We start from the raw sequence: 12,804 nt of genomic DNA, 5'->3' as shown, positions 1-12,804 counted from the left end.
AGTAATTGATTTAACAACCTAAGACAAGTACAGGGAAGTAGAAAAGTTTGTCTTAGTGCTTGATGTGACCTGAGAGAGCTTCTTTAGACTGCTTTTTTCTAACCAGTACCTCAGCACCTTGGGCCAGCAAAATGGCCTTTAAGCCTGAATGAGCATGACTTTTTTTTTTTTTTTTTTCTCAGTGCAAAGCTCCAGTATTTCATCTTTTCAAACTGTTTTACAGCACTCAGAGCAGAATTATATTGACAAGGTTAGAATTCATCTCCTAGAGGAGAATACTGTGCTCCTGTTAAGTGCTAATATAACATTTATGTGTAGCTACCTTAATAACAGCCCTGGCCAGCCTAATGAAACTACTGAAAGCAAACAGTACTCCGTGAGATTTTATTATGACTGAAGTGATTGCAATTTGAGACAAATTGTCCCTATTTCTGTTACCATATCAAAACCAGAAATGCTAAAGCAATTGCTACATGTTTGGGATAGAATTGCACTCCACTATCGTTAATATAGAAGTAAGTGCATTTTTCATGTAAACAGCTCACAAGGGTCAAGAATCAAAGATATTCTGTGCAAAATTATTGTCAATAACTTTGTGAGTGAATTTTGAAATAAAGTGCCTGGAACATGTCATTATTTCTTCCACTCAAAGTTGAGAGCAAGTGGTTGAAAATTGAGCTTGTGAATTGAAGGTACTGCGAGTTATATGGCCTTAGCAACTTCAGACAAAATGACAGGTTTGCCTTCTTATTATTTTTCCTTTCAGAGGTCAGGCAATGGACAATATTAACAGGATATACTGGAATGTAAGCAAACTAGTATATATATAAAAAGGTATTATCTGTGTACAGAAAATGGGATGACACTAATATTAAAAATTGCTAATATACTGTCTATTCATAAAAATTGAGGGAAAAGTAAAGAAAAAAGTAATCCACTGGTCAAAAAATTTCAGATGTTCAGGTATTTGAAAGCTATTTAAAACCATCAGAAGAAAAGGAACTCAGTTACTCAGATGTAGCTGACCAAGTTAGCTAATTAGACATGCTGGTTGATGTGAAAACAATTTAAATATATGTTCTTAATGAGGTCTGCTATTTAAAAAACACATTCTATCTTCTAAGAGGGTTTGGTCAGAGTAACTCTGCTGTTTAGAACGATCTGAATTATATTTTTGCTGTATCTGAACTGAATCTTTCGTACTCCAACTTTTCAAATAAAACTTACATAATTTGCTGATTCATTTCTGTAGTAGTTCCTACCATTTTCTTCAAAAACATTTGGTACAAACAAAAGTCAACATACGCAAAAAGACCTCTCTTGACTGCAGAATGAGTGCAAAATAAATTATGATTAGCTTTTTTTTTATGGTACAGGCATAGTAATGGTTTGACATTGCAAAAATGAGGAGATACTGTCAGATAAATTCATGATTGCTCCAAATGACTTTTCAATAAGGAAAGTTGAGGGGGAAAAGCAGTTTCCATGAAATAACTGTACTGAATATACTTTTTAATATTTTAACTGAATATGAGCAACATTGATTTCTACAGCTCTGTAATATGGACAATATTTTGTTTATCTTTTAGGCTGAAGATTCAGAGATGTATCATGATGAAACTGCAGTATGTGGGTTGCTTGCTGTGGTTGTAATATCTCACCTACCCAGAGATGCTGCCATTGAATGGCATGTTGTTGCAGTAGTTGATGATCCACTCCAAAGAAAACATTTTGCAATGAAGATGTTGTCAGAGGGCTTCCAAATTGAGTGTGAATCTGTGGAGTCTAGTTCTGCATCTTGTGCATCAATCTCGCTACGCCTGAGTTTGATTTCCTCATCTACTTCTCACCTTGATTTAGATGGACCTCTTCATGACTTAGTTGCTATGTTTAAACAAGCTGTTGACAAACTTTCAGAAGACTGCAGTGCCAGTCCTTTGTCCTTCAGAGCTTTCTTCAAGGAGCAAGTCTTTGATGCTGAAACACTGCAAAAAGGTAAGAATTACCATGACGGGAACCAGGTGTAATACTAAGCATAAGGTACATCTTGTTTACTTCTACATCAAATTTCATTGGAAAAGAAAAAAATTTAGAGGAACATTTCAAGGATAGGTGGCCAAGAAGGCCAGTGGTGTCCTGGTCTGTATCAGCATTAGTGTGGCCAAAAGGACCAGGACAGGGATTTTCCCCCTGTACTCAGTACTGGTGAGGCCACACCTCAAGTCCTGTGTTCAGTTTTGGGGCCCTCACTGCAGATGAGACATTGAAGTGCTGGAGCATGTCTAGAGAAAGACAACAGAGCTGGTGGAGAGTCTAGAGAGTAAGTTATATGAGGACAGGCTGAGGGAACTGGGGGGTTTTAGCCTGGAGAAAAACAGGCTCAGAGGAGACCCTACCAACCTCTACAACTGCCTGAAAGGAGCTTGTAGCCAGGTAGGAGCTGAGCTCTTTTCCCAAGTAACAAGTGATGGAACAAGAGGAAAGAGCCTCAAGTTGTACTAAGGGAGGCTAAGCTTGAATATTAGGAATAATTTCTTTACCAGAAGGGTTATCAAGCATTGGAATAGGCTGCCCAGGGAAGTGGTAGAGTCACCACCTTTGGAGGTATTTGAAAGATGTGTAGTAGACTTGATGCTTAATGGTAGACCTGCCAGTGTTAGATTTACAGCTGGACTCTATGATCTTGGAAGCCCTTTCCAACTGAAATAATTCTACAGTTCTACAATTACGATGCATTTTTTTCTTTTTCTAGCTACTAGGCATGTTTCTCATATTGAAAGGCTCTGTTCTTGAACTTCCTGAAGTCCAAACAGGTTAAAGTCCTGGATTCCTTTTGTTCTAATCTCACATCTGATTTTGAGTAGGAGGTTGGATTATACGATTTTGCTATAATCTGAGTTATCCTGTGATTCCATGCAAGAGAAATCCAGCCACTTTAGAATTCAGTGTAGGGAGAATGAATCTTTTGCTTAAAAGTGTTTGAACAGTTGTGCATTTGGTAGCCTCTTTTTGTCACAGAGTAGAACCATGTTCAAATAACCAATTTCCGTCTTCTTGCAGGAACTCTTGAGAATGAATAATGAAATATTAATGTTTTAAGATAAGGACATGGTGTTGTATCCTCTGGAATAGAGGTTGTCTGTTTTTGAATATGGGTAGATATCTAACTAACTTATTTAAATATAACTTGCTATCCAAACAAATTTGTTGGGTTTTTCCCCAATGTTTATTTTCTCAGAATCTCATTCTCTTACCAAGTAAAGAGAACATAGAGCAATAAATGTAATATTACAATTTTTTTTTTTTATGTTGTAGATCTGCATTTTGGGCTGTGCTCTATTTGGGACAACTAGCATTTTGCAAGAGCACAAAAGCTTATTTTATCTGTCAGACCTACAAAACTGGTAGACCATACTTTTATTGAAATCAGTAAGAACTTTGTTATCAATTTGAGAAGAAACAAAATCAGATCCTTAGTCTATATTTATCTCAAACATGCATGCACTTTAAAAATCCTTGTAGACCACAACTGATCCATATTAATTAGCTGACATAAATGTTAGCCCTCAAATATTCTACTGTCCTATTTTTTTTCTTAACCTGCAGCAGTTTTTGAAGAAAATTCAACTTGACATTGTTTAATAGATTTAAAGTACAGGAATTGAAAGCTATAAAAATGTGGCATAGAATAAGCATATTTAATCCAGAAAGCAAGGAATGAACATATAGTCTGACAGAATGTTGTTGTTTTTACTACATCTTGTTTAAGAGCTAAAAGGAAACCTGATAAAACATATTTCTGGCATGGGATTAACATTACTGTTTCACCGACTTTCTTTGTGGTATTACTCAGACCATAGAATAATCACTTTCAAACAAATTTCATTTGCTTTATAAAATATATTTCTCAATATATTGTATTAATTGCAAGCATAAAAATTTGATTCAGTTCCATTCATTTTATACTACCAATAGCATAGACATTGAAAGATTTGTGTGATTGTCATATATTCATTCTTGTTGTGTTCAGATCTCTGCACTGTCATAATAATTCCTGTCATTATACCAATTTTATCATTATCCCCACTGGTAAGAAATACATGATTGCAAATCTGTAGAATATATAGAATACATTACATTTACAAAGGACACTAATTCACTGATGAAGAATTTAAAAAGTATTTTTTTCTTTTTGGTAAAAATTTCTAGGAAGTTCATGCAATGGAAGAATAATTGTGATATATATTCAAAAATAATTTCTCAAATTAAAGCAGTTGTTTCTGAAGTATGTCATGCTGATAATTTCTATCTGATAGAAGCCATATATATATATATATATATATACACACACACACATGCACCTTTTCTGGTTCAAAATCGGAAATCTAATTATTAATATATTGTTAAGACCCAGGACATATTCAAGGATACTGGGAATATGTGTTCTTGGAGCTTTGTAAGACATGCAGTCTGCACTGAAGCATCATCAGCTTTCAAAACGAAGCAGCGTATTAGTGAACAATGTCTTTGACTGTCTTTTGCACTAGTAGTATCATTCTACTTCTCATAATTTAAAATATACTCACAAAAATATATTAACTGTCAGTTTAAAGTGTTGTGTGAGGTGTACAATTTGTTCCCATTAATTTCAGTATCTCATTGACAGTGTCCATAAGCAAGATGACATAAGTGTGGTTTATCTTCTCTGTTATTACTGGCAGTTTTTAATTTTTGACTACTGCAACTCTATGAGTCCTTTAGTGTGTTTCTCTGTTTTAATATACTAGAGATAGTATCATGTCTTTCTTTTGAATCCCAGGATATTTTAACCTTTTTATAAGACCAGGTCAAGGTATTAGAGGTTGTTAAGTTCTGATAGCAACAGCTTTCTTCCATTTTCTAATCCAGCTTTTTCAGTTTATTCCTGTTCCTTCAATAGATCCTTCCACTTTATTCCTGTTTTCCTCTTGGGCCTTCCTATTGCAGAATGCATGTATCTGAATGGGGCAGATCCCAAGAGGGAACAGGACTGGTTTCCACAATAGCAGTGGCTGTGTCTTGTCAGTTCTAAGCATGGCCAAAACTTGCTCATACCTTTTTCTGTAGATTTGTCCTAAGATACTATGAGTATTTGGATGTCTCCATGGTGATTTCCACTACCTCCAAAGGTTACTTTCTGTTGCAGAGTAGATCTAGGTGGGTAACAGAATTTACTTATGCTACTGCCTTTCATACACAGAATACCATTTTACTGGGATAGAGGATAAAGTAGGAAATTACTGATCTTCATTTGTAAATCTACAGACCTAATACACAGACTTTTAAAAAATTTTGTTTCCTTGATGTGGCTGCCAGAAAGCAAATTATATTGAGAGACCAGTTTTCAATTGCATTTATTAATTTCACTCAGGTAGTAGAGGTTGCTAACCATCTGTATGAGCATTCTTTAATGACATGTTTGATCTCTGACTTGTGTTAGACATTGTTAATCCCACAAGTAGATCTGTCCTTTTGGGTCTTCATCTACCAGCAGATGCATTTTCTGCTGAAGAAAAATAATATTAATAATGTAGCAGGGAATAATAGGCACTTTTCTTCAAATATTTTTAATGTGAAACGTATATGACATGTATCTGTAATAGAAAAAGTAGAAATTATGATGCTCAGAAATCAGGAAAGATGGTTAAGGAGATAGTTTTTCCAGTTTAGTAGATTTCAGGAGGACTTCCATCATATCATAAGATTAGTAAATAGTCTTCAATAACTCTTGTAAAATCACGAATTGAATTGTATTGTCTTTTCTAGCAAAAGCACAGGAAAAAAATAAAGGTAGCATTTTTCTGATTAGAACTTAAAATCATTGGAGTGAGAGGAGCAAGTACTGCCACAGGCCTTCTCAAATGAGCCTCTGATTAGGTAATGCATGGGGTTTTGGTATAAAGAAATTGTCATTTATTTAAAATTGTCCAAATAAATATTAGAAATGTGTTGTTACCTGACACAGTAAGATGAGAACCAGGAATATATCTACTCGACATATTGTAGCAGGTTATTGGAAATTATTACAGCCGGTGTTACGGATGTCAAAAGAAGCTAAAGGTTTGTAATGCAAATTGGAGACAGATAGCTTTCTGTCATCCTAAGACCAGATGTGAAGTTTTATTGAACAAAGTGTAGTACTGATGGTGAACTTCTCAGAGGCAATCCCTCATAACATGCAAGAGCATTATGGGCACCATGCTGAGACCACAGAACATATTAGAAGTAGGAGGATTAGATTAAGCTGACATATATACTTAGTAAGATGCTGTTAAGCCTTTAGAAGTCTTTAACATAAATTTGACTATTTCTTTCTTATTCTCATTCAAATGTGATTAATATAAACATGTCAGGATGATTTGCTATACCATGCAGTTGACTAGATTATAGTTCCATATAGGAATGATGAATGTTTATAAGTCATCACATTATGATTTAACAAGCCTTGTTCACAAGATGTATGCAAAATATTTTTGAATATTTATTTGGGAATAGAGCACATCGTGCTTTCACCAGACACCATATTACACAATGCCTTTTTAATACCAAAGAAAAAATGAACTGGGAATATAAAAAGGCAAAAAAGACCAGGAAGAGACCGTCTGGTAAGAACAATAAAATTAAAACATAATTACTGTTTAAAGTGGCTCTGCTCTGTAAATGTGTATGTCTAAGAGGCCCTTAGTACTTATGAGTTTATCAAGTTTCAACAACACTCTGTATTTTTTTTTTAAATCTAATGTGGGCTGAGTATAATTCAGCTCAACTTTAAAAAAATCTTACTTGCAATGGGACTTTTACTTCTGTTGCAAGAGAAGCCCTGGTGGTTAGGCACTCATTTTGAGTCCTTGCAATGACAGAGTAATACCCTGATGCATGTACAGCATACAGCTTTGAAACTAAAGATTTTCCATCTGTCAAGATTTATTCTATTTGATAAAACATGGCATTATCAACACATTTTCCAGATGTTTTCCAAAACACAGTTTCCAGTACAGGGAGAATGCATTATGTAGTGTAAATCTGAGAGAGGAGGAAGAAGATCAATTAAAGATACCAAGATGCATTTTTACAAAAATGTATGTCTGTGTTCATTAAAGTTTAAATTTTTTTTAGCAATGTACTTTAAATTCACACTAGAAATTTATTTCAACTTAACTTTCTTGATGGATATGCCATTATACAATGGAAAAATAATCCCTGTGGGGACAGCTGGAATCTTAACCTTCACACATTTGTATGTAGGTCTACACATTCTCATGTGAGTAATAGGTATGTACTCAGCAGTTGTGGAGAACCACTCACGTGAGTAGAAACTAAACAGACATTAAGAACTCTTTACTGACTAACAGTGAAGCAGGTAAATAAATACTTTTAAAATCAAATTACAGTCACTAGCTCAAGCTTTGCAGGCCTTAACTAAAATGAAGTATTTGTTGTGACTAACATATATAATTTGGCTGAAGAAAAATATTTTTAAATGTCATGATGCTGTCTGAAATGGACTGTAAAACTTAGGCTTGGTTTTCTATTGAATTCTATTAATTTATTCTCAATGGAACATGTGAGAAGAATTGTGAACCTGAAAGAGGAAAATTTCAATTTTAATTTCTTTGGTTTCCTGCTAAGAAAATATAATTACCAGGTATAATAGTTCAAGCAGAAAAAAAAAAGTTATATTAGTACTTTGGGAAATTAATCAGCTTATATATACTGAAGGAATTGGAAAATAGTGATTTGTGAGTATGTTTGAAATTACATTTTAAAAGGATGAAAGTAACTAAAATTGGTCTTGAGCCACAGAGGTGGCAATCTTTCTATTGCTACCCAAACTATCCAGTCAAGTGAACTGATTTATTAAATAGCTGTTAAAATGCTGAAATTTTTAACTTTTTCTATTTTTTAAGGTTGTGTTGGTATTGTATATGCTGCAAGTCAATATATACATATTTTTAGCAACATATCTCATATGAAACTATTGGAAAGGATTTTTTTTGTTTGCTATCCAAGACATGGGGAATTGTTTTAATAGTAATGTTGTCTCTCAACTGAATTTGGATAAAGTGATTTATGCCTGTGAGGCAGCTTAAAGTATATTAGATCTTGCTTTAGGCTTTCTGTCCTTTAGGCTGGGAAATATATATTTTTAAGTGCACAGATACTAAATTGAGAAAAATTCAGTCCCTCAGTGACAAGGCCAGGGACCAGAGCCAGAAGTTGCTCTTATTCAGAGTAGACTACTTGTGACTTCTAAAGGTTATGGATTGCACAACTGTACTGTTGTCCAGATCTATCTGTTCAATATATCTGATATCAAATAGGGCTGTCAGGAGTCTGTCAGCAACTCATTTGAGCAGTCTCTGAGGTTATCCAGAAAGTTTGGCCCTTTGCTTGGGGACAGACATGACTTTTGTATGTAATGGCATGGAATAATTGTTTACAAAATTATGAAGCTAAAAAGAAATTGACATAATATTCTGATTCAAACCCCAAATGCAGGCAGCATCTTAACAGTATGAGAAGATGGTGCTGCAGGCAGACTTTTGATTTAGTTGCCTGGATATTGTCATTTGTCAATCTGGGTAATGGAAGTAGCCAAAGAAGCTACTTTCCTGAAGTCCAGAGTTAGCATGGAACACAAGGATTATTTATCAATCAGAGTGAAAAGTGATGAGATGCCTTTGTGTTCCATTGTCCAGTTGTTTCCCCTGCCCTTGGCCCTTCTCCATAGTCTGACATGTTTCTTTTCAATATAGAGAGTGGTCCTGAAGACAGAAGGCAGAGTAAGGAAGCAAGGCCTGTTTGTACTCCACAGAGACAGTTAGAGCAAAAAATTCTCCTGTGTTTACTGCCTCTGGTGCATACTCAAAGCTGGACTGTGCAGCCAAACTTAGCATCCTCAATACTCAGCTTACTGGTTTCGTTGTTATTACTCAATAACATACCTTCTGTTGGGGTTTTTTATGCCAACTAAAGATACATATTGGTTTTTTGCTTGTGTTTTTTTTCTTGGTTTGTTGGGGTTTTTTTTTTCAAGGCTGCTAAAATGTGGATCTAGATTTTTTTAATTATTATTTATTAGATTGCAGTCTTTTAAATTCTGGGAAAAGTTGTGACTGAAAAATGGTCTGAAGGATTCCACTTGGTAATTATTGCCTAAATTTTAAAAGTGTCACAAACCAGCTTTATGTTTCAAATATTTTCAGCTTGTACTTATAAAGGATGGTTTCTTTGTTTCTGAAATTCTCTGAAAATTATACTCTGAGGAAGAAGCAAATATATAAAAACTATGCTTAGAATCCATAAAAGTATTGTAATTTTGTTCAACCACTTTACTGCCCGCAAATTGGGCTTGGGCTTTCATTTGACTTCTTGGGTATAATGATTCCATTTCACATTAAAAAGTGGAGAGGAAGGGTGTTTTCTTGTTTTTTGCCATCTGCACTGCAATTTATAATCCAAGAACACAGCTGTAACTAACCATCAAAAGAAAGTATTTTTCCATTGTAACACTTCATGCAATTAGACTTTGCATAATCTATGCAGTTCTGCTCCCAATAGCATATTTCTTCTTAAATTTCTGATAAATTCAGGTTTAAAACAGCATAAAGTTATTATGCATTAGTGATCAATTTCAATCCTTATAAAAACAAGCAATGAAAAATCCACAGTTTTTTAACTTGCTTTGGACATTGCTCAGCCTTTACAAGTAATGCATCATATCAGCTGGGTTAAAATCCAGTTAATAGCACTAGTTCATTGACACTGAAAGCATCCCTGTAGTCATGTAGTCATGTCTCTGCTACTTGCACTGTTAAGTTTGAATTATCAACATTAGAAAAAGGTAATTTTTTCCATTATAGCGAACAATGTACATTTCTTCTCATTCTGTATTACTTCTGAATGGCAGGAGTGTAGCTGGTAGATAGAGGGATGTCAGCTGACATACCTGAAATACTAAAATAGAATAATCACAGAAGGAGATTACCAAACTGGAGAAAGTCCAGAGAAGGGCCACCAAAGTAAAAGTTCATGTGAGTGGCACATAGAACAGAGGAAAAAGGACTGAAGGAACTGCCTTAGTTCCACCTAGGAAAGAAGGTTCCACCTATGGAGGAGGCAAATTGCAGTCTTCCCTTACCTTAATAGGCATTGCAGAGAAGGAAAGGATATTTTCATAGATGGGCTACACCAGGCTAAGGAGCAACAGTTATGAGTTGCAGCGGGAGATATTCCAGTTGGACACAAGGATTGAATTTTATTCCACAAGAGTGAAACCCACAGGCTGTGACAGTTCCACCTTGGAGATCCTGAAAACCTGACAGCAGAAGGTCCTTAGAAAAGTAACTTTTGCTCTGGTCATCAGGGAGATTGGGCTATATGATTTTCAGAGAGCCTTACCCCGCCCCCCCCCGCCCCAAAGTTAGTCTGTGATACCCAAAATTATTCTGTGACTATATATTATTATTCAATTAAAATGAATTGGCCAAAAATAATGGCATTTAATTGCAGATTCAGAAAGAAAAAACCCTTTTTCTTTCTGTCTGTCATTAATACCCCACACTCTTACAAAAGATTGCTCCCATTACCTACTTGAATAATAATTGCTGAAACCAGCAAGGAGGTTTTTCCTATCAGAGCATATCTCTAAATGATAAATGGTTTTTTAGAAGTGTCTGGACTCTTTGGTTTTGGTGGGGGTTCTTTTTAACTCATTTCTCTATAGTTTTCACATTTGAAATTTCTTCTTTCCATCTCTTTATCTTAACAGAACTCACACAAGTTCAGAATTAGAATTATCATTGGGCTGTTATATAGCTAGAGTATTTCTTATGAGAGTCTAAAGCCAGTGTGCTTCCAGAGTTTGATTCATTTGATAATGATTGAGACATCTGAGTATGAGGAATCCTGTTATGAAGTTCAATATTTATGTCATCAATAATATAATATCTTCTATAAGAAAAAACTTTGTTTTCCTCATTTAAGCATATTGGTTTATATCATTTTATATGGGGGCTAGATACTAATTTGACTGGGGTTTAGTAGGTTTTCTGAAAGAATTTTAAAATAATAATCTGCAAGATAAAAAATTTTAAATTATAAAACTCCTAGAGAACTTCAAAACTTTGTTCAAAACTTCTGCTTATTAGAACAAAAAGACTTTAGGAACTTTGATAATCAAAGTTTATTCTCTTCACCTAATAGTAATATTGCTGGAAAAAACCAAAAAATATATTTTGAAGCTGTTGTTTCTGACATTTACAGTGTCCTGGCTTGTTTTAATCATTATGCCAGGAACATAAACATTAGTATTCCAGGTAATTGGGTGAAATTAGGTGCAAGAAAAATAAGAGTGTCTCACCTATTTTACAGTTAGTATGTCAGAGCTATGTCACATCCATTTATGGATACTATGGATGTAAATTTGTTTGAGACGTACAAACAAGTTCCTGTTTGTGGAAAAGAAGAATTCATGTTGTAACATCACACAGGGTAGCAGAATTGTAGGGCTTTATTTTCATGAAGTTCCTTGCTTAAGTCACAGCTCATCATCTCTCAAAATGAGCTTCTCTTTAGAGGCTGTACAATAGTGAGAATAGTGAACTAGAGCCCTGAAGAAGGAGAGTTTGTTGAAGAGCATGTCTTGCTCCAGAAAGGAGCCTGAGATCAAATCTGTTTTGAGATTGCTCTTCTAATGGCTATATCTTGGCCATTTTAAAATAGTCCAGAGATCTTGTCATTTCCAAGCTTTTATGAAAAGAACAAATAAAGCCAGCCTAAGGCATTTTCTACAGTTATATACATGAAGATAAATATATTCTAATTTAGCTGATTAATCTTTTTTTTCCTGTGCATTAACTACATAGAATGTGCTTTGAATTCTTTTGTATTATATATTGTATCATAACTTACCTGCTGTGATTTAATCAAGTATTTGGGTCACTCAAACTACAATAGCAACAGAAATAATAAGGATTTCTATATTTAGATCAGGCTTTTTAAATTTTTGTTTTCTTAGTATTTGTCTTCTTGTGATTGTTTTTGTCTGTGGTAGCATGCAAAGCACCTAAACTTTTGATCCTTTAAAAATGTAGAAACAGACACCTCAGCTGTTTAACAGTGCTTTCATTAAAAGCATTGCTTATTTTTGACTTGTTTCAGAAAACTTTATGCAAGAGTTTTTCAAACTTCTAAAGCATGTTAAAATTTCATTCTGATAGAAACCATGCTGTATAACACTTCCTCACCACAGAAATTAATACTTCTTCTGTAATAAGTTTAAGCATAGGATGCATCTCAGAAAATGTCTGGCAAGTATGGATTAAAAGGAAAACTTTGGTGTTAGGCAGGAGTTAAGCACATTGCTTACAATACTCTTATGCAGTTTTTCATAAATTTTACATTTCACTTTTTGTGAATATACTGCAGAGAGGATAAAAATCTTTTTGGGAGTTCTCATCACTTAAAGCATACTCATTTACAGTCAATTATGATAACAAGACTTTATCAGTTCCAAGGTGCATTCATGTCATACTATAATAGATCTGTTCTAACAGATGGTATATTATTAGCTCTGAGCTGGCTAGGAACCTCAAAATTGATTATTTTAATCATTGTAAGACACATTTCAAACATATCAAGTCATGCCTCCCATGCTATCATTTAGGAGAAAAAGCAAACAGTGCACTTTTTGCAAGACACTAAGACTTACGTATGATTGCCCAAACATAGGAAGGTTGGTTTATTATTCTTGTACACAAAGGA

General features: G+C 34.5%; 1 protein-coding gene across 8 annotated transcripts in view; it reads left to right on the top strand.

Annotated features, from left to right (window-relative positions):
- The window catches only part of DPH6 (diphthamine biosynthesis 6), a 194,660-nt gene that overhangs the window by 149,105 nt on the left and 32,751 nt on the right, over positions 1-12,804 (top strand). For all 8 annotated transcript variants that reach the window (XR_010364521.1, XM_064424098.1, XM_064424099.1 and 5 more), the window contains one exon: positions 1,590-1,995. Coding sequence is in view for 7 of the 8 variants with exons in the window: in XM_064424098.1 (XP_064280168.1) it covers positions 1,590-1,995 (406 nt within the window). In the remaining variant the exon portion in view is untranslated. The remainder of the gene's footprint in view (positions 1-1,589; positions 1,996-12,804) is intronic.

Source organism: Passer domesticus, chromosome 6 (assembly GCF_036417665.1).
Source record: "Passer domesticus isolate bPasDom1 chromosome 6, bPasDom1.hap1, whole genome shotgun sequence".
In the NCBI taxonomy this organism is placed as follows: Eukaryota; Metazoa; Chordata; class Aves; order Passeriformes; family Passeridae; genus Passer; species Passer domesticus.
The sequence above is the reverse complement of the archived record's forward strand: the minus strand, read 5'-3'. Positions and strand labels throughout refer to the sequence as shown.